At 35.0% G+C, this 23,461-nt stretch overlaps 1 protein-coding gene across 2 annotated transcripts; it reads right to left on the minus strand.

Moving 5' to 3' along the window:
• Positions 1–3,570: 3,570 nt before the first annotated feature.
• On the minus strand, positions 3,571–21,414 carry LOC132271207 (phosphoribosylaminoimidazole carboxylase, chloroplastic). 2 transcript variants are annotated; one of them, XM_059772522.1, is made up of 17 exons: positions 21,278–21,414; positions 20,828–21,057; positions 20,500–20,715; positions 20,255–20,366; positions 19,141–19,203; positions 18,900–19,038; positions 13,318–13,373; positions 9,593–9,666; positions 9,280–9,427; positions 8,997–9,170; positions 7,001–7,088; positions 6,786–6,902; positions 5,231–5,328; positions 5,006–5,123; positions 4,818–4,912; positions 4,028–4,134; positions 3,571–3,945 (listed from the first exon to the last, which is right to left on the minus strand). In XM_059772522.1, the coding sequence occupies exons 2-17, from the start codon at positions 21,025–21,027 to the stop codon at positions 3,852–3,854; spliced, it is 1,899 nt and encodes a 632-aa protein (XP_059628505.1). In that variant the 5' UTR covers positions 21,028–21,057; positions 21,278–21,414; the 3' UTR covers positions 3,571–3,851. The 2 variants fall into 2 exon arrangements, with proteins under 2 accessions (XP_059628505.1, XP_059628506.1); XM_059772523.1 differs by lacking the exon at positions 21,278–21,414 and having other exon boundaries at positions 20,255–20,370; positions 20,828–20,955.
• Between the last annotated feature and the right edge of the window lie 2,047 nt (positions 21,415–23,461).

The raw sequence follows: 23,461 nt of genomic DNA on the forward strand, positions 1-23,461 counted from the left end.
AATTGCACTTTATTCTCTAGTAATAAAAGGTTTAATTCTACTTAAAATTTTTGTATTATTACATATCATTTAAAGCAGGAGTGCGATTCAAAAGTGAAATCTTAATGACTTACTTTTCAAGTCTCTGTCAATATTCTTACACCCTTAGTGCATAATTGAAAAACTATATTTTTTTATTGGATAACTCATAATATATATATATATATATATATATATATATATATATATTAAATTACATTTTATCCAATTATCATTATTAAATAAAGGGATAAACAAGAAACAGTCACAAATTTACTTACACATTTTATTCACATCGGAACTCTCCCTTCCTCTTTAAAGATGGGGAGGTATGTTATATCTTTGGACTATTGATGTCCTGTGGTCAGGTAAAATGACTTTATTATCTGTGTTGATATATTTTTATTCAATAACATATATCTCTTGAAAATGACTATATCAACATCTTACCACCTTATTTCCAGACAATTGTAAAGTACAATTTATTTTTTACTTAGATAAATGTTGGTTTGAGATTGTGTGGCTGGACAAATAAGAAATGTCATGTAATAAAAAAAAATAATCAAAAAATTTCTGATTTATTGAGACCATATAATTTTTGTAATTTCTTGTTGTATGCCACAAAATGATAGTAGAGGGATGCCATTGTTTATGGTTAATACAAAGATCCGTACAATAGAGGAAGGTAATTTTGTTGGACCAATTTTTTTTTTACTGTGACCGATTTTTGGTGATACATAGAAAGAATAGAGATATATTATTATTTACTGCTTGGAATCTGAAACAGTAAAAACAGGCTGGTCAAATATTCTAATCATATCATGAAAAGTAGATGGTGCTCCCAGCTCTCCTAACATAAGGAGGTGGTTGGGGTGTCTCTCTCTTTGAATTTTTGTACTTTTTATTCCTTTCGTGTCTTTTCCTTTTCACTCCATTGTTTTTTATACATATGTTGGTGTCTCTGCTTGCCAATTTGGTTGGCATAGAGAGGGACATTTTCAAGAATCTCTCATGCCCACAAAAACCAAATTGATGTAGTACTTGAAAAAGTGACACAAGGTAAAAAATAATAATAATAAACAAATACAAAGAGACACAAAAAGATGATGATAGAGTTGGGGACCGTTAGAATTATTATTTCATATTCAATATAAATCGACCACGATTTATAGGATCAAAATATAAGCTCACTCCATTGGTTCCATATTAAATGTCACGGTTCAGAAATAAAATCTTTTTTTGAGGGATATGTAATTATAATATTTATTATTAATTTATCTTAATTGGTATTCATACACCCCTGATTTTTCTTTGGGAAATAAGGACTTAATATTGCTAGAGTACTGTTGGTGATATGTACTTATTGTATTATCCCTTTTAAAAATTAGCAAATTACTCTTTCACGTATGAAAATATATATACAATCAAGTTTAGAATTTTTAAAATTTTCAAAGGTATTTAATGAAAGATGTGAAAAAAGTTGTTTGAACTTTAAAAGTAGACAACTATTTTAAAACAGTCCGAAAAGAAAAGATGAACAACTAAATTAAGGTGGAGAGAAAATATATTTTTTCATTCATTCAAAGGATATTGCGTTAAATTTAAATATTATGTGGCCTATCGGCATCTCTTTATTTTTTAAAAAAATAAAAAGTAGAAAGTTCGAACCTCTTAGAGACACATAGAGAGTTATTTGTGAACGAAAAAAAAAACACACATAAATTTGTACATAAGTTATTACAATAATAATAAATCATGTTATTATTATAGTTATTATTAGTTATTTTGATGAGTGTGGGTCCAAATCTAGGGTTGGACCTCATTGAAATGGGTGCCAAAAAATGCTGTGGCTTATGACAAACTTCACATGCCCTAGTTTTTGTTCTGTAAAAGTCAGTCACCATCACTTTCCATCATCTTCATCTACACCAGCTCTAGCCATGGAATTTTTGCTTCTTCCTTGTGAAGTGTATTTATGTGTGTACTTGGTCTTTGAGTTTGCTTTGCACCTGTCACGTGACTTCAACAGGGTCATTTAAAATGGACAATAAAAGTGAAATGTTAAGTTTAGGTGGGCCTTAACGGAGAATGTATTCGGTTTATGAGAGCTATTCGTTTCGTGCGTATTATGCACGCGTCGCGTATATTGTGCATGGATAATTCTGATGTACCCAGTGTACGGTGCACGGAACACACCAAATACCTTCTTCTCCTCAGTAGGATTTAAAATACTCATCTTCTTTATTAAAGTGCACTTGTTAATAATCTATTTTCTTTGTCACACAAGGACATCTATATTGTCCCTGTCAAAATAGGATTGAATATTATCAAAGTAACACAATTATTGCAGGGTTGAAATGGAATTAGGGAACTAGTATGAGATGGAAATGTAAAATTACAATACACAATTGGTCCATGTTAACCACCACTTATTTTAAAAGCTTGAATTTCTAAGACAAGTTGTGTAACATTTAAGTATTTATGTAAATTCTAATGTGTTTCACCAATCGATTACAATTATAATTGTAAGGATAAAAATAAGGTTTGAACTCTGTTAACAATCATATGCTTTATAAGCTTTATTATGGACAAAATGCATAAAACTTCCTTGAACTTTTTCAGATTTGTTGTAAAGGTGTTGTCGAGAATAGACGAAGTCTAAGAAAAGGCAACCTCACGAGTGACGGGGAGACGCGGATTCATGAAAAATGTCTAAAGGGACGCTGGCCTTCCAAGATGACTCCCACCAGATGCGGAACCAAGAATTTGGTTAAGGGGCATATGACTTGTTTATCATTTTCAGTAATAGACAACGAAAATACCAAACAGAAAAAGATTACCAAACATGTCCAAGTGTACAAAATTCTAATAAATTTAAAGAATAAGTAAATAAAAATGAATACGATGTATAAATCATATATTAGTGTAATAAATGAAATTTTTAAGAAGAAAGAAGAAGAGAGAGAGAGAACTTTGAAGGGGAAAAAAAGTTAGGTTTCGGTTAAAAAAATGAAATATAATTTTTTTTTTTTTTTTTTTTTTTTTTTGAAGAGAATAAAAAAGAAATTTGTAGAAGAATAAGAGTAAGAAATAAAGAAAATTTTAGAAAAAAAAAAATTGGGGGAGAATTTAATACTATTTTTGACTAATTATATATACCCGGGCCCATGCTAGCTCTGCCTAAGAAAATCAGGGTTGACTGATGATTGACTAGGGGAAGGTACTCTCTGAGATGGTTGTCTTTGCTACAGCCCACAATCCTGGTTGGTACTCTCCGCAACATCTTTCACTTGGTTCGCTATAGCGATGGTGTGCTATAGCGATTGTGTGGCTATAATGAAATGACTCGAGAGTACCTTCCCTAATCAATGTCCACAATTTCCTACAACACCCACCAAGTGTGCCTTTATGGACTATCGGAATTGAAACCCTTATCTACTGCGCCACCCCTGTAGGTTGCCTCATGTGATTTATCAATCACTATCGAACAATATATATATATATATATGGTATATATAACCATCAGTCACACGACTCACACACCATGCCATATTTTACTTGAACCATTCACAGGGACAGTTATGTCCCCTAATATCTTTATAATTAAACGTTCATTAATCCCTCCAAAATTCATGGAATATGACAATCATACATCCATTACAAAAAAAAAAAAAAACCAGTTTACATACAATAGGGCCTTCTTTCCTTACAATTCTGTGTACACTGTATGGTACATCTGCTATTGATAACGATTTTTCAGTATTCTGTAATACTCTTCCAAAAATTACTCCCCCCCAAAAAAAAAAAAATATGAATGAAAAGTTTGATGAAACTCAAGAATTCAAGTAAGCTTCCCAACCACCCTTTTCTAGCTTCTCTGCCTTCACCAAAACATCATCTCTTGTATCTTCTTGGTACTGGGTCATTCTGCAAAAAAAACAAATATAAAGCAGTCAAATAAAGATGTATCGGAAAATTTGAATAGAGAGATAAAGAGAGAGGGACCAACCTTGCTTGTAGGTCAGCATCACCAACTCCCAACATTCTTACTGCCAACAAACCTGCATTTGTGGCATTGTTTATGGCAACAGTTGCAACGGGGACACCCCTAGGCATCTGCATTATTGCAAAGAAATACCAGCTGAAGGCTTTTGGCAATAAAGTAAGAACCGTTATGACCAATGAAATGAAATATAAATATATATTTTAGCACAAATGAAATAAAATAAACAAATACGGTTTTTAGACCACACAAAACAAGCTTCGGATGGTACACGAGGCTGATTCGATTTCATAGATATAAATATGGAGGAGGGGGGGACAACACATTAAACAACCTCACAACCAATGAAATGAAACGTTTAAACATGAATAAGGCGAAATTGAAACAAACTTCAGAATATAAATGATACAGGCTGAATTTCATAGATTGGCATCATGGAAGTCATATTCCAGAGACGTAAAGCATAATGAATCATTATTCTCGTCTCTCCATCCACACATTATAGAATTGGCAAAGTTTTTTTAATTTTGGATCCAAAACAACTGGGAAATTTTGTAGCAATGGAAGTACAGAACAGAGGGCATTACCCGGTACTGCCCCTATAAATATTATATCTATTTCAGGAAATTCCAGACAATAAATGATAATTCCCGTAAAAGAATGAAACAAAGGGTTTGAATTCTGCCTTTCCATTTCAGGTAATACTCTTCAACATCAAATTTAAGAAAAACAAGTTCAAAGTATATTTGCCAATATTGCACAATCCCTATTAAAATTTTGAACAAGGAAACTATACCTGCACAATTGATAAGAGGGAGTCCAGTCCATCCAATGCAGAAGCACGTACAGGGACACCAATAACAGGCAAGGGGGTTAATGCAGCTACCATGCCTAATCATGCAGAAGAGCTTATTCATCATCCAAAATCTGATGAATTACAACACGATATAGTAGTATATTGATTATGCCTTATCCATTACTAACCTGGCAAGTGGGCTGCACCACCTGCGCCAGCAATGATGATCTGGATCCCCCGCTCCCGTGCAGATAAAGCATAAGAAAACATCATTTCAGGGGTCCTATGCGCTGAAACTATTCTCACCTGCATAATTTAGTTCATTAAGGCTTGGTAACCTGGTGGATGTAGGTAACATGTATAATGGCTGACAAATGAAATTCCAATCCGATGCTAGTGTATGGAAATGTAACCTCATTAAGGACACCAAAATTATTCAAAATTGTTGCAGCAGCCTTCATAACTGGAAGATCTGAATCAGAACCCATAATGATCCCGACACGTGGTGTGACTATATCAAGCCAAAGAGCAATGTGGCAAAATTAGTATTTTAAAAAATGGGTTAGTAAAATGTAACCAAAAAAAAAAAAGAAGAAGAAAGATTAGAAGTGTAACATGCAGGCATCAGTGGCACTCAGCCTCAACAAATTATCAATATGTAAATTTCTAATAAGAAAGTCCTCTAACGACCTTCAAATATGTTAGGCAGACTTAATACACATAACTCATGTAGACACCGCATAACTCAAAATGAGGTGTCTACATGAGCACCTCATGCAAAAGAGACCAAGGGAAATTCCAAGCACAAACGTATTCCTCTTTTCTTTATCAGATACTCCTATAGACTGCCTGGAAGTTTGTTTGACACAACGCCAACCCATCTCCATGTCATATTGTGCCTGACAGGGATACGATACACATATTGAAGGGTACAGGCTCCTTTAAAATGCAACATTTCTAACAATTAGCAAAGTCAAATGCCTGATTATCAGTTTTTAAAAAATAATTACTCGACCATTGAACCCATCTTCCTGTGGGCTGTGGGGTTTTGAAGCCGAATATTGATGAATGTTGGCAGGAAATCCAGGTATCTCCACCAGCGGAGGCATCATAAGGAATTCCTCAGGCCAACTTATCATTCTGACCTATGCAAAATTGTATGTATTTCTCAAAAACCTAGAAGCAGAATTTACACCTTTCTTGAATTGTATTCCTCTATGTTTTGACTTTTGAAAGAAATATGGTCAACATTAACATAGAATCTATTTAAAAATTCACTTGAAACTCATCATTGGCAAATTATCTCCCCCTTGGCACATATATTATCAATGAGATTCATCACAAAATAACTACAGGAAGTTAGCAATTTTTTCATGTGCATAGGGAAGATAGTAGAGCTGTGGATGCCTTGGCAAATTTTAGGTGTGACCGAAGTGTTGGTTTTATATCTGTGAAATTTTCCCTGCAGCAAGCAATAGAGCTATGTGGGTCTCGAGAAGGTTGAAAATTTTAATTTACATCAATAATGCCTCTTTTTCCAGTTCAGTTTCATTCAAGTCATTTCCTCACTTGGTGGATAAGATTTGTCCCCTGGTTGTATTCATCTCTTTTTTTCCCACAATAAACTGATTGGCTCCTCCCAACCCCCAGCCTAGGAAACAAAAGAAGGAATGAAAAATAAAAAATAAGGGCCACAAAAAGAAAGATCTAACTGGCTTTCTTAGCTGCTGCCAGCAAGCCAGATAGATAATTAGATGTATAGAACACAAGCAGCAAATGAATGCCACGGACAAATTTTAAGCACCAGTAATAACATAAAAAGAAAATCAGCACAAAAAAATATTAACATTAGAACTATGTAACTACATGACCACTTCACTTGGAGATGGATTCACTACAATCATGCCTTCCCGTAAAAAAGATCGTGTACAGAGATACCATTTACCAATATGCCCTGTGAAAACTGACCTTCAGTCTGATAATCCAAGATTTCTGCCCTCAGCATTGAGTTTAGGTGCGCTTCCACGATGCCCATTGAAGGACCAACAATTGTGATATGACCCATCTTCCGTTGTTTTCTCATTTCTGTAACATAATTACAATCAGGTAAAATATTATAAAAAGGAAATAGAAGGAAAGATACCATAAACGTAAGCGTTAGTAATAATTTTACACAATCTAACCTGGCTTATCGTACCAATGAACGGTAGCCCCTGGAATTCTCAATGCCCTTCCAATCAGTTGATGAGCCAGAAGGAAACCTGGTTCTCCCTAGAGACAAGTGACAGGTTTAATTTAATATTTAACTATTTGCTACCTCTTCTATAACCACCATAACAATGACAAAATATTTCAGTGGATGCTTCTTAGTCTATCCTTGTGAGATGAAATTTTAAAAAACATCAGCAAGCACTTTGAGATGGAGTAACAACATACATGAAATGATTGTGTGAAGACAATTTTTCTTTTTCTCCAGAACATTATCATTCATTAAAAAACCATAACCAGCATACATGAATATCATGGTTTAAGTATATGAACTACAGTTGGAATGTCCAACCACAGTTAGCAAAACATGAGCCCAAAAATCTGTGGCTGGCTAAACAACTATTTAAACAATCTGTGCCTGGATTGTACCTCCTCCCCTCATCAATCCCCGTCCTAGTGGAACAAAATAGCTGTGTAAATGTGACTTCCCTATGGGGGTAAAATACTAATTATGAACAAATATGGAGTTAAACAACTGCTTATGAATTTTTTTTTCCATACTTGTACATGTCGTCGCATGGTTGAGTTATCATTCTTCTAAGACTTTGTTTTGTCCTGCATTTTTGTTTAGTTTATACTCATCACTTCCAGCTCGCAGTCATTGGGTAGTTACTATACATGACCAACTTGGGGTTGATTCCACATGTATTTATGTCATACTCCAGTCTTTTTTAATAATTCGGCTCATCCAACACTGCATCCTCATTTTAGCCATGTGCACTCTGTATATATAATATTTCTTGATTTGATGACCATGCATAAATTTAACCACCAAGTAGAAGCCCCCAACTTTTATCTTTATCTAGTTCTATGACCAACATATAACTCAATCCTTTCCTCATAGCGAATAAACAACCCAAGTAAGCAATTCCTTTGATGTGGTTAAAAATTTCACTAAAGCAAGACCAACGGCATCAGCGAACAACAAGTACTGAACATATCTTTACTCATCCACACCTAACGCAGAAAAAACTGCACTCATATTGGTATTTGGATTCTTGAATCAGATGGTTCTTTTTCAGGCAAGTCTCCTTGAAAGCAATTTGCTTAGTCTAACACAAGTAATCAACATTCATGTATAATCCAAATTGATTTCATTCTCATTTTGAATGCAAGGAAGGAGACATGCTTCGAAAAAGGAAATTTAAGGCCATGTCACTTCATTTTTTTGTTTTGTATATCAGAATAGGTGAGACATGTACTCAAGAAACTCCTTCAAAAGATATCTGCATTGCATATGCGGAGTTGTTTATTTGGCTCAGGCAGTACGTGTTGTGTTCTCGTTTTAAAAATCTCTCATCACTTAAGTTCATATTTCTCCAGGATGGTTGACCTAAAGGGCGTTGGTCCAGGACATGTACAAGAATGGCAATCATTTTGCTCCGTTTGAAACTAGATAGACATTTATATATATATATATATATATATATATATATATATATATATAAGAAGACAATCATTTGTAAAGGAGCGCCAAGCGAGTGCCTCCAAAATTAAGAAGGGTCATCCTATTGTTTTCTTGTGGCTTATATTTCTAAGAAAAATGGGGGAGATCCTCTTTGCAAAATTTTAAGAGATAGGAAGTTGATAAATACCTACTCTAGCTACCACACCTATTCATTTGTGGATGCCATCCCATTTGAGTGAAGGTAAAGACTTTGAAATCCACGCCAATAAGAACTACACGGAACTAGAAGCGATGCAAGCAAAATAATAGCATTTTCCTTCACCGAGAAGCGAATTACCAAAAGGGACTCAAATCACTGATTGCCTCTTTCCCAATCTCAACTTCTACAGCTGAGAAACAATCAGACTCAACATTCATGTCGTAATTTTGTTCCAACGCTTGGAATTTGTTCTCTAACAAAGATTCCAAAGTGATACAAAATATAAAAAGCAAATAATTTTTACCTCATCTTCACCAAGTATATTGTACATCAAAGCAGCTGGAGTTTTCATCGATGGATCACCAAGCGGAAGACCAACAACTGCCCGCAAATGCTGTTCATATTGTGATGTGAAGCAAGATTCAATTGTGTGATGCCCACTGTTATGAGGTCTAGGAGCTACTTCATTCAGTAAAATCTGTTGAGAAGTGAACCCACGAAAGGCAGAACAGTCAGAAGCAACATTTGCCACATAAAAGAAAGTAACATATAACACCAAACAAAAACCATTCCAAAACAAAAACAACCTGACCATCTTCTGTCAAAAACAATTCCACAGCAAACACACCAGCACCTTGTAATGAACTAACAGCTTTGTGTGCAACATCAGTTGCCAATTTCCTGATCTTCCATGGCACGCTAGCAGGTGCCTTAACAATGTGACAAATGTTTTCCCTGTCAAAAAATAAAAATCGCTGGAAACAGGTAAGTGAATGGAATTTATGGATACAGGAAGCCCAAGCAATGCATCTGTCATGACAGTATTGCCAATGATTGAAACATATCATAGAGGATAATAGCACCACTAACAAACTCTAAACAGTGAAGGTAGCATCTTACCTGTGAATAGTTTCAACAACAGGATAGCAAAGGATAGAATCATCTCTTCCTCTAGCCACGATGACTGCCAGCTCCTAAATCAAATAGGAAAGAAAGCCCATAATTCATAACCTGGCCCATTAAATTTGTGCTTTGTTAATTAACAACCGAACAAAGAAATGAAAATGTTGCAAGTAGGCAGTTGGTTTCTTATTTGAAAAACAAATAAAAAACAAGAAACCAAATTGCATCAGATGATGCATAACTCAAGACCATATAAATTTCTGGTATCAACAGTATGTCTATAACGGTAATATATTTTTAGTGGAAAACCTCAACCATAGACAAAATGCATAAAGCATGATACGGATTGCAATATAAGTTGCAGTGTCCCGGAATCAGAAGCAACATACACTTTAAAATGCAAATAAAAGATTTTTTCCTCACAATCTCTGTAAGCTTCAAAATGCAAGCTTAGGCCCAATCTCCCATGTTTTAATGTTTGTGTATCTAGCAGTTCTAAAATCTTATCAACTCTTGGACATGTGTTCCACACACCTTAACAAGTCCATATAATTAGTAAACAGATTCTGTTATTTCAAAACTTGTTAAAATCTTATTGAACACACTCCACCACATGACAAACACATAGTAAAAATGGTGACATGGCTTTCTTTTAGCATATTAAGGGTTTCAATAAATTTTATCATAAAATTGACCGTGTATAACCAAAAAAAAAGGATTCAAGCAGATCGGATCAAGGAAGGAGAGGAGACTTAATAATTGTGTTTACATATAATTATAACATGCATAATGCACATATAAACACATAGCTGTGACACATGCATAATGCAGATATAAACATATGGCTGTGACACATGCATACACATATATCACATCTACACATACAAATATATAAAACACACATACATTTTACAAGGAAAAAATATTGTAAACAAAAGCACCACAGAGAAGCTCAACCCATTTTTAGACACAATGTGTCAGAAGCCAAAAACCAGGACAAACAACTCCATATCCTCACATATGCCTATTCAGGTCCCACCAGATACACCATATGAGAGGGATGCACAACCTTGGATCCTGACAGGTGCTACCACTGACCAACCTTCTGCTCAGCAACCCATGAGATCCTCCACTACCTTAAGCATAATCCTCATTGCCCTCCAATAATAAAAGACCAGAGGCCACCAAATCTCACAACTGCACAATGGAAGAAAAGATGATTGGTGGTATCTTTAGCCCCTCACATTACCACACAAATTAGGGATAATATTTCCCCTTATACCCAAGTTATTTGAAGCTAAGGCAGCAATTAGAATAGCAAAACACACAAAGAGAGACTTTGAGACGCACTCTAACCTTCAAAATACCTTCCCAAGGAAACCTAGGCCCTTCTCCTCCACAAAGCACTCAATAGAACCATCAGACACCAAACCTCCCTTGGTAACAAGAATCTATATCAGAACAATATTTTATTCTGTGTCACTTATCAAAAGAATATTTTAATCTTTTTGTCCACACAGGCACACAAACAGAAGAGCTTGTGTGGACACACAAACAGAAGAGCTACAAAGTGTCTTCAAGAAAAGCATCCTTGGAATTCATAAAATTTATCTCCAAATCCCGAAAAGCTCTCAAGAAACAAAGCTCCCAGAGCATGCCACTCCTAGAACATGACAAAATCTGCGGGAAAAAAAAAAAAGGGCACTTATAACTGTGGGCCGTGGCAATTTTAAAAACATTCAGAAACCTCATCTTCAATGGGACCTCTCTACACCAAACATCATTCTTTTTTTGGTAACTCTGCACCAAACACCATTGCAGAATCTAATTCTACTGGCCTCAAATCCAAAAAAAAACACAAAAAACTCAGGAGAACTCTTTCCCCTTTCAAAAATACCCCTTCCATAGCCCAACTCCACAAGGGAAAGTGATCTCCACTGAAGTCCACCCCTTAGCATAGCTCAGAATTCCCCTTCACAAAAATCCCCCACGTATGATCAGATTTTCCCACGTCCCCAAAGCCATTCCCCCGAGAGCACTTGCCTACACAGATCTCATCCCCCCCCCCCCCCCCCGAATTGCAAAGGATTACACTCTTTCTTCCTTTGAACACTCTTGCTAAACTTTTTTTTTTTTTTTAAATAAAAATATAAAAAAAAATATTTTCCGAATTTTTTTTTATAATTTTTTTTTCTTTCTTAGTTGGTACTCACACACTCATGCCTCCACTGAGGCTCGAACCCCTAACCTCCCTTTGGGAAGTAGGGGACTCGTACCGGGCCACTTGCCTGTTGGTTTATTTATTTAAATTATAATAACACGCCAATGACACTATGCATCGCCAATGCATAATTCAATGAAACATGTGCATATCTTCTTTTCTAGCCTTCAAAATTAGAAAATTTATATATAATAAATTGAGCTTCCAAATTTTAAAATCATAAAACAATATTCCATTTCAAGTCACAGTTGAACTTTTATTGTTATGGGAATTTTGATCCAAATATCCTGAAGTTCAATCTTTCCTATTGGGCTTCAAGAATGTTAAGAGCTACGCTAGACTGGTGGTTTCCAATCAAAGACCAATAAAATAAGGAGAACGAGAAAAAACTATAGCAATTTTTTCAAAATATTTTAGGTGGCAACAAAAATAACCGTTAATATTATGCCTACCAACGATAATTCCTAAATTAGACAATGCAGAGTATTGCCATTGTGATTGCCATTGTGCTTGTGATAAAAATACCAACAGGCCTGTGGCCTAGCGGTATAAGGCTCCTACTTCCCAAAGAGAGGTTAGGGGTTCGAACCTCAGTGAAGGCAATGTGTGTGAGTACCCAACTAGGAAAAAAAAAAAAAATCTATAAGATTTTGCAATTTAAACATATTGCCTTGTAGTGGCACCCATTGGCATAGACCGATGGTGTTACATATCAACTGATACACATATAAGAAATACTTAAATTCATAAGCAGAAGTCAACAGCAGGTTGCCAACTTTACTAATTTTCATGTATACTGGAAGGAAAGGAAACGGTTTCTGTTATAATAGCAAACACAAAAGTACAAGGCCAAAGCAGAAATGGAGAGAATTATATAAACAAACACATCTAACCATCCATAATAGAACGCAAATCGAATAGTGATTTTAAAAACATTTTTCCAGCTCAAAAGTTGGAAAGAAAACAAGGTGTCAAATGTCAACCAAAGAAGTGCCTTAGAGAACTTGCCTATCATACATCATACCATCAATAAAGTATATAATGTTTTGAGAATTTCCAGAAAACTAAAGGTACTTGAAAATTTGTGTAGTTGCTAAACAAGAGTAACTGTGAGCTTAAAAGAACTCGAAAAAATCAAAAGGTTTTTTACTTTGCGAGCATCTTATTGACCTGACCTTTTTAACTTCAAGGTCAGTATGATCTTCGCAGGAGGTGAGTATAATAACAGGTTCATCGATAACTTATTAAAGTTATGTGACAGTAGATCTGTGTAACCAATGGTGTATCATGCATTTTGGACGCAAACCCACAATTTAAAAGTTCAAAGGAAAATACAGAAATTAGTAGTTTGTAACATATTATCAGACTATTAACAACATGGCACAGTGAATTTCCATATTAGATACAATGATAAATTATAGAAATTGTTCATGGCACATTGAAAATCGTACACTAAACCAAATTATCACTCTAAAGTCATTGTCATGTAGAAGAGGTTAACCTTTACAAATGGAGCCCATTTCTCAACGTATAAGCCGCGATCATATCCTCCAAGAGCTACAATGAGTGATGAACTTAAATGTCAGAAATGAAGCTCTTTTTCCTGGGGAGAGGGGGGTAAGTAATATATAATGACGCTTCAATTAATAAAATAAGGAAATAAATGAATAGGGAAGATTTTTTCTAAATAACATTCACAAGGAAAGAAAAATAAGGAAATATCATGCCTTAACAACATAAGGAAAGAAAAATAAGGAAAAATAAATAAAATCAATTTCCAACACTTGCAAGTTAGGTGCCATGCTATGCATAATTTATTTTCTGATTAGTTGCCATTTGCATGTTGAAGCATTATGCTTATCCACTAATATCAGCGTCGTAAAGCTGTGTTAAAAATAATGTAAACTTCTTGCTGCAAAGTAGCATATTATATTGGACAGATTTTATAATAACTTGGCAGGAGATGTGATTTTCTTTTTCTGGTCTTAAGATGTTAAACTCTATGCTTGTGGTAGACACTACACATTTTTGAGCATATAACAACTAAAGCATATTGTCAGTCGTATTAGAGATGAAGCTGAAAGTGATAAAAAAATGTTGGTGTTTGTCGATTGTGATTGGAGAGACTAGAGAGTATCTTTGAATTATTACTAATGGCATTCACTGAAATCCTCTGCAAACTGCAATGTTCATGGAGCTTATGCTTTAACTCGAGTACTACTCAAGAATTGGAGTAATAATTACTTGTGGACAGATATCCATGTTTTGATTTCAAACCGTATCTTAGAAGGTTTAACACGTTGTTTTCTGTGTTATGTATCCCAAATGAGAATTTTGTTATATCATTATAAAAACCCTTATTTTTTGGGTAAAATGCAAAAGACCCCCTTAACTATTACAAACCCACCACCCCCCCCCCCCCCCCCCCCCCAAAACCCAAATATTTTCTTTTGTGGAAAACCCCCCTGAGCTTACTCAAATCTTCCTTAGCATCTAAAATGCGCTAAGGGTCTCTCGGTGATATTTGTGACTTGTCTGGGGCTAACGATGTGTTCAGTAGCATTGTTCTTCACCTTCGCCGTGTCTCTGACAGTTTTATTGGTATGTATTGGACTGTTTTTGCTGCTTATTGAATCTGTCCGGATTTCTTTTGCTGTAGATATGGGTATATTGCTTTCTGCAATTTTTGATATTTTGATTGGTGTTTTTCAGTCTTGTTGATATTTTTTGAGATTATTTGATATCATGGGTAATTCTAGTGGAACAGATGTGGGTGTTTCACGTACTGACTACTGATTTATCTTTCTCTCAACACACACCTGTTCAACGAGTCACTAGTGTGTTGTTGAATGGGAAAAACTTTGCTTCGTGGTCCTGATCATTTTGTCTCTATATTGGAGGTAAAGAAAAAAACAGGTTGGCTTTTGAGAACCGAAAAAAAAACCTGATATCAAGGACCCTAAATATGCTAGTGGATATGGATAATTGTACCATTTTGGGGTGGTTATTCAATTCCATAGAAGAGCAAATTTATAATTTGTTCATGTTTTATGATAAAACCTATGACCTTTGGACTGCGTTGACTAAGATGTATGCGCATGCGCACAATGATGCTGGAATTTTTAAGTTGTATCGGGATATTTCTCATGCATCCCAAGAAACTTTGGGGTTGTCTATGACATATTACTTTGGGTACTTAAACTCCAGGTGGGAGAAATCGGCTCAATATGAGCTCCTGAGTGAATTTCCATCATAAACAACAACTATTTTGGCAAAATGCCTTGATCGTTAACATACATATCAATTCTTAATGGGTTTGCAATCTAATAAGTTTGAATCCCTTGGAACACAGATCATAATCACATCTCACATGCCATCTTTGTTTGAGCCTTTTGATACTATTGATGGCGATGAGCGTCGACGTCGCTTGATTTAGTCTGTCTTGGTTCCTATCTTTGAGCCTACTCACGTGGCTGATCAAATGGCCTTTGCTTCTAATTCATGATCTCGCTCTGTTGGGGTTAAGATTGTTAGTCATCATTGTAAGGAATCTGGACACATCAAAGCTCGCTGTTTCAAATTACATCCTGAGTTAAAACAGAAATTTGCTAGAAATCGTATCTCTAGTTCTTCACGCACAACTGTTGTTGTTGAGGATACCATTAGTACCAGACCCCCTACTACTTCTCCTGATTTCAGTCAACTTCAGTCTCAGATTAGCCAGCTTCAAGACGAGTTTGGCTCTCTTCAACACGTTGCTAGGGCAGGTGCAACTACATCTACTACTTCCACTGTTATGACTGCTACACATACTCCTATTGCTTTTCATGTTAGGACTGGAAAACCTACTTGGGTGTGGGATTCAGGAGGCAATGATCATATAACTGGTGAGTTGTCAGTTTTCTCGTCTCATGTTGTTCATGCTCATCAATCTGTTTGTCTTGCTGATGGCTCATCCACTCCAATCCATAGTAAGGGTGATGTGTGTTTGTCTCCTGAAATTACCCTAACATCTGTTCTCCATGTTCCTAAATTTGCCTTCAATCTTGTATCTGAGTCGTCTTACCCAAATTAATTGTGCAATCACATTATTACCAGATCGTTTTTTGTTACACGACCTGACTTCAAAGAGGATTTTTGGCAGGAGACTTGAGCGCGATGGATTGTATTACTGTGAGGAGTCACCACCTTTGCAGTCACCTTTTTCTGGTCTTCAAGCATCCGTGTTACCTGATTCAGGCTCTTATGTTTTTTATTTAGACACTTTGCAATTATGGCAGTACCCGTTTAGGGCACATAAACTTTCAGTACCCATGTTTGCTATTTCCGTCATTAATAAAAGCTTGTAAGACTCATAAATCTCATTTGTGTGGTATGTGAACTTTCTAAATTAGGTATGTTCTTCGAATGCATCGTGCTCCTAGTGCCTTTGATTTAATTCATTCTAATGTGTGGGGACCCTTCCCCGTTACTACTTTCTCCGGCCATCGTTATTATTTGACTTTCATTGATGATTACTCCAGGCATACATGGGTTTATTTACTCAGAAAGAAATCTGAGGTGTTTACCTTATTTTCTCAATTCTTGCAAATGGTAAAAATTCAATAACACTGTTGTACGAAATAATCAATCAGACAATGGGCGTGAGTACATCTCAAATGAGTTTCGCTTTCAGCTTAACCAAAAGGGCATCTTGCAACGACTTACTTGTCGTTATACAACTGAACAAAATGGTGTGGCAGAACGTAAAAATCAACATCATGGCTATGGTTCGGTGTCTCTAACGAGGAACGCATGTACCAAAAACCTTTTAGCATATGGTTGTTCTCACTGCCACTTATCTGATCAACCGTACTCCTAGTTGGGTCATTAAAGGTAAAGCTCCACTTCAACTACTTACAACCCGATAGTACTTTGTTCTCTCTCTTGCCTATTCGTTGTATATTTTTGGGTCTTCTATCATGTTTAAAGGGTATCGTTGTTATGATCCAGTATCCAAACACTCATATCACTCTCTTGGTGTTACTTTCCTTGAAGATGTTCCTTTCTATAGCACTATCTTAACTAGATTACAAAGCTATTCGTTGTATATTTTAGGGTATTCTGTCATGTCTGAAGGGTATCGTTGTTATGATCCAATATCCAAACACTTGTATCACTCTATTGGTGTTACTTTTCTTGAAGATGTTCCTTTCTATAGCACTCAATCTTCAATGCAGGACCCTCTCTGGTACTATTAAGAAGGAGACTTCTCCACTTGCTCATCCTGTTCCTATTTTTGAGCCAACTTCAAGGTAGCAGTCTTCTCCTTCCCCTTTGCAAGTTTATTCTCGTCACCCTCGCCCTTAGCCTCCTCTGCCAGAATCTTCCTCGGACTCGGGTAATTCTCCTGCCCATATGGTTCCTAATGCCTCTAAGCCCCAATCTTGTTATCCTTCTTGAATTCGCAATTCTCATTCACTCTTGTGGCTAAATTAACATGGTCTTCTTGTGTCCCTGACTACATCTCATTCTTGGCCTCTTCATCGGATGGATGCCAATAATGCCTTTCTTTATGGTGATTTACTTGAGACTATTTACATGGATCCTCCACCAGCTTTTCAGGCTGAGGAGTATGCATGAAAGGTGTGTCGCCTTTGTAAATCTCTCTATGGGCTAAAACAGTCATCTTGGGCTTGGTTTTCTAGATTCAGTGATGTTATTCTCTATGGACTTTCTGAGGTGTCACTCTGATAGCGCATGTTTCATTCGTCGGCGTCCAGATGGTTGGTGTATTATTCAATTAATATATGTTTATGACATCATTATCACAGGAGATGATTCCGCAAGTACTGCACTGGTGAAAGGAGAACTTGATCAGTTCTTTGACGTGAAGGATTTGGGTTCTCTTCATTACTTCCTTGGTATTGAGGTTGCTCGCTCTCGCCATGGGATATCTCTTTCTCAGCGTTAATGCACTTGGGATCTTCTTCACTATACATGTATTATGGGGTGTAGACAAGCCTCTGCTCCTATAGATCCAAACCTTAAGCTTTCCATTGAGTCTAGGGAGTTGCTTTCTAATCCGACTGTGTATCAGTGCCAATTAGGTCGCCTCATCTATTTGACTAATACTAGGCCAAAGTTGACCTTTGCAACGAGCGTTGTCAGTTAGTTTATGCATGCTCCTCATACATCTCACTTGGATGCAGTTTATCATACATGGTATCTCAAATCTTGTCAAGACTTGGTTTACTCTATGCATCAGGAGATCAGTCGGGGGTTTCATGCTTCAGTGATGCAGATTATGCAGGATGTAAGACACAGAAACGTTCTACTTCTGGCTTCTGTAATTTCTATGGTAATCGTCTTATATCATGGAAGAGTAAGAAGTAGGTCGTGGTCTCTAGATCCTCAGTTGAGGCTAAATATTATGCTATTGCTCAGGGTATGTGTGAGCTCCTTTGGCTTCAATCTATTCTCACTGAGTTGGGCATACCTGTGAAAGGTTCATCTAAATTGTTGTGTCAACAAGTTTGTGATTATACTTGCTTCAGATTTTGTTCTTCATGAAACGTCAAAACATATAGAGGTTGATGTTCACTTCATCCGAGACAAGGTTTAGTCAGACATTATTGTTACATTTTTTATTCCTTCATCAGAGCAAACTACTGATATGTTTACAAAATCAGTGGGACCATTCTTACTAAAGTCGTCTAAAGCCAAGTGGCCTTGGTTAATATCTTCGCTCCAGCTTGAAGGGGGTGTGTTGGAAACTCGACTTTATTTTTCTTTCCTTATGTTAAGGCTTGATGTGCTCCCTATGTTAAGGCTTGATGTACTCCTTTCGTATATATATAAAGAGTGACTAGTCTCGTTAAGAGTCAAGCCAATTTACACATTTTTACTTTTGTAAGAAATTCACATCAGTATATCCCCATAACTAAGATATTTAGGTGGTGTTTTATAAAACTCAAAATTAAGTACTGCTGAATTTTAAGCGCTGAAGTTCTTAAGCGGTTATTAAAAAAAATATATTTTTTTAAAATTTAAAAAAAAAAATCAACGTTAATATATTTCATCTAATTGACATGATCATCTTACCATCTACTGCTGAAGAAAGCTCCTCTTCACTCTTAGCAACAGCATTTCCACGTCCATCATAAGCCAGCCGTTTACTCTTTATCATAAGAGGATAGCCAAATAGGTTACCTGCTCTCTTCGCACTTTCAAAATCATCTATCTGTCTTGACCAAATTTCAGAGTCAAATACTCAAAAAATACCCTCAACGAATGTTTTCAGGGAAAAGCAAAACTAGCAACCTACTTAATGACAGTAGCTAACCTGCATAAACTCAGGAAGTGGAATAGCATGCCGAGAAAAATGAACTTTTTGAAGATATTTATCCTGTAAGGGAAACAGGGTCCGCGTAAGTAAATTATTTCATCATGTAAACCAACTAACCACTCAAAATCTTTGTGCGACTATTTCACCTTTAAGAAAGTTAAAATAAAAAAAACAATCATCTTTAGCATTTCCTAACTGTATTCAGTTAAATTGGTTTTTCGTTACCAAGGTAGCCAATATCGAGACTGTGAATAGGATTAATACGTGGTCTTTGGTATTGAATCAGAAATTGTAAGATCCTATGTAGTAGAAAGAGAAGACGATAATCTACTTATGCGTTTAGAAACTATGATGGTATTGGAACAGTCAACTGAGCGAGACAAAATTCACAACACTGATAGTTAAACAAAAACAGTTACAATATATATATATAGTTATGAATTTTGACAAAAGAAGAAATGACATAAAACTAGGTATAATTTCAAAGAATTTACTTGAAGCAAATATAAAAATGAAAGTTTTTATAACTGGAACGTGTAACATATTGTCTCCCATTCTGACCTGTAGAAATCCTCACATTTCTAAAGCAAAGCAAAGCAAATGGAGTTTAAGTAAAATAATTTTAAGTCACAAAGCAAAATAGGGTCTTGTTTTTCATTCTATACGATTGTTATTTTTCTCCATAGATATATCTTCTTTCTTTTCCATAAAAGTTTTGGTTACCGCCAGAAGAAATTAATGAAGTTTATAAGATTAACAAATGAAGTTTGAACAAAAATAAATGAAGAAAAAGATTAAACTGATTAACATGACAATATTCCTGCTGTAAAGTACTCAGCTAAATTAACCAATTGTATGGCAATGCCTGCAAGCAGAAAAACATTTTTCGATCATCTATACTCAAAAGAAGTGATTTTTCAATGACAAAGGCTCAAAAAGATGGCCCAGTGATCCAGAGAAGAATGGATCTTCACAGTACGACCAAATAAAGATTTTGTTATTGTGAATATATTCAAAACCAAATATTCTTCATAATAAAGCCAAAGTTGTGCCTGGGGAAATAATGCGTCACAATCTTCTATGAGTTGTATTCAAATCCAAAGAGACATACCTGGATAATTCGAATAGTAGAGGCCTTTGGTTGGCAATCTACTCCTTGTTGTTCAAGCTTCTCAAGCGTGGCAACATCAACATGCTCAATTTCAACCGTCAACACTCCACACCTAACTACATAATTTCAAATTAGCTTGTAAAAAAGTCACTTCGACAAAACAATACTAAAGCATAGTCATCAAGAGAAGTGGAATAAACATTCGCCAATAAAATTAATCATCAACAATCCCAAGCAAAGCCAACCTTTTCGCGAATTCTTCAATTGTGGCACTATCATCATAGCTTCCCACCATATGATAGTGGGACAGTGCACTTGCTGGGCAATTCTCCATTGGATCCAAAACAAACACCTTGACTGCCATTTGGGAAGCAGCTTGACAAAGCATACGACCCAATTGCCCTCCTCCCAGTACACCCACAACTGTTTCCGACAGTCCGTGTACAGGTGCATTATCCTTCCTATATATATAAAAATTATTCAAAATTATTTGAAGCCCCTTTAAAAAGAAGTATTGGGTCTGTCATTCACATAAAACAAATCGAATATATGTATGTTGGGTGTGTGTATTACCTGTGAGAAGTGTCCTGAACTTCGAGGGATGCTCTACAAGGGAAAGTAGGAGTAGCACTCTGCTTCAGCATGAAATAGGAAGAACCCTTTTCTACGCTGCAATCCATTGGAAACCCTAATACAGTGCTTCGTCGAGAACTGAAAGCTAACCCAATACGGTGACAACTAAGTAGTGCTGCAGAGTTGCTCAGGTTCAGCATTCTGCAACTCTCTCTCTCTATCTCAACTCACTATTTATAGTAAACCAACAATGTGTGAAAAAATTACAGTAATTTGATGTTCATCTATATGAATTCAAAAGGACATAATATTTTAAATAAATATAACATAAATCTAATTAAAAAACAGATACGAGAGCGAGAGAAGAAAATTTTGCAATCTTGAGCTTTTTTCTAAGAGTAATCGGTGTACATCAAGTTCAGATTTGAGGATGAGAGAGGAATTACAGACCTGGGTGGCCAGTCGTCTCCGGTGGTCGTGATAGTCGCCGGTCGATTCAGATGTGTGAGTGAGTGAGTGTGTGTGTGTGAGAGAGAGAGAGAGTGTGTAGGGCTTTCAGTTGAGAGGATGGGGGAGAGAGAGAGAGAGAGAGAGAGAGAGAGGCGCCGTTTATAACTTCATCAGAGGTTTTATAGTAGGGCTCTAACTGTGAACAGTATAGTGCCAAAAAAGTGTTAAAAAATTTTTAATTATCAATGAATATTAGTTGATATAAAGGGAAAAAAAATCAATTGACATTAATTTACATGATATAATATTTTAATATATAAATAAAAGTTAAATATTCGAGTGAAAATAGTTGATAGATTAAATAATAATTGAGTGCTAAAAGACTCCGTGAACAATATAGTATATTCAATTTTTATTATTTATATACATTCTCAATTGATAGATTAAATAATAATTAAGTGCTAAAAGATTCCGTGAACAATATAGTATATTCAATTTTTATTATTAATATACATTCTCGAGAATGTATATTAATAATAAAAATTGAATATACTATATTGTTCACGGAGAGTTAATGCCTTTTAAAATTCAACTATTTTTTAAATGAGAATGTATATAAATAATAAAAATTGAATATACTATATTGTTCACGGAGAGTTAATGCCTTTTAAAATTCAACTATTTTTTAAAGTTTCCTCCTAAATGACTTGTCATTTCTTTTTTTTGTTTTTTTAAGGACACATTGGTTGAGTGTCATTTGGAACAATGTGATGCAACATATATTGAGAGAGAGGAGATCTTCTAAAGAATTTGTGCTAATGCATGTATTTTTTGGAAGGTAAACTAACTGTGAATACTAATCGAATTTGAAAAAAAGATCACACATATATTGCGGTACGACGAACCTTGAAGTACACCTATCTCACAGTATACTGTTACAATGAATATATCATTCCAATCTTGTACATCTGTGCATTTTTTGTTTAGCATGTTATTTAGATGATGATATATTGAAATACTATTTAATTATTGTAAGTGCATGGTATTAAAATCAATTAACTGGCAGCTATACGTTGCAAAAACGATGAATATTTCAATGCTTCAAGTTATTATATTGTATTTTTATTGTTGGTGACAAGAAAAGGTGATTTGCCTGTGAGTTTAATTTAGTAAAAGATTAAAATTGGTTTGTAATATAAGGTTTTGACTCTTTAATATGCTAAGTTGGTTATGTATCCATTGCATAATTTTTATTTTTATTTTCACTAACATTATTTTTGTTTGGATATAAAATATATCTTTTTTATTTTCTAATGTAGGGTTATCATAAAATATTTACGAAGAAAAAAAAACTATTAAAATCTAACAAGAATAACTTATGAACTATCTTGACCTAAACATTTGCCATACACTAAAAAGCCTTTGCCAAAAAAAAAAAAAAAAATAGAAGGTATTTTACATCAAAACAATCTTAGTCTAAAGTTCTTATTAGTAACAGCAATATGTACACTAGGGGTGGCAATTCGTGTTTGTGGGTTTTGTTCGTGTTGTGTTGATATAAGGATATTATACTAAATAGGTAAACTCAAACCTAACTTATTTATTAATTGTATCAAGAATCCTCAATACTAACCTAACTCGTTTATTAAATAGATAAACGTGTTTACTCGTTTAATGACTTGTTTATAAAAAAAAAAATTTAATATTTAATCAAATATTAAATAATAGAAAAAAATTATCACAATTAATCCAAATATTCAAAATAAAATGAAAAATCACAAAGCATAGACAAGGTTTATGTTGAAATAACTTAATTATTCATAGTAATTAGATTTTAACAGGTAACATATTACATATATCATATTCACGATTATAACAGTTGAGTTAAATGGGTTATAAACGGGTTACACAGGTTGAACACCTCAATCCTAACATGACACGGTTAAGTAAACAGGTTAATTGTGTTGACTCTTTTATGACCCAAACCCGTTTATGCCAAACCCAAACTCTTTTAACTTATGTCGTGTCATAATTTGTCACCCTTAATGTACGTTAATGTTTTTCTTTTACAAAAATAAAAATAATAATTTAAAAAAGTTATTTGAAGGACATAATTACTAAACAAACAATAATTACTAATATAACTTCCAACATTTTTTACCTTGTTAAAAAATAATAATAATA

The sequence above is a fragment of the Cornus florida genome, unplaced genomic scaffold, assembly GCF_030987335.1.
Source record: "Cornus florida cultivar Cherokee Brave unplaced genomic scaffold, ASM3098733v1 CherokeeBrave_3.0.0_Hap2_Chr08, whole genome shotgun sequence".
NCBI classification, from domain to species: domain Eukaryota; kingdom Viridiplantae; phylum Streptophyta; class Magnoliopsida; order Cornales; family Cornaceae; genus Cornus; species Cornus florida.

What these genes read in the sequence shown, in the direction of transcription:
- LOC132271207 (XM_059772522.1), bottom strand. Translation starts at nt 21,027, where the DNA reads ATGCTGAACCTGAGCAACTCTGCAGCACTACTTAGTTGTCACCGTATT. An exon ending in ATTTTGGTGTCCTTAATGAG is followed by an intron (nt 5,124 to 5,230) that starts GTTACATTTCCA and finishes TAAATTATGCAG; the next exon opens with GTGAGAATAGTTTCAGCGCA. An exon ending in TGGTGCAGCCCACTTGCCAG is followed by an intron (nt 4,913 to 5,005) that starts GTTAGTAATGGA and finishes CTGCATGATTAG; the next exon opens with GCATGGTAGCTGCATTAACC.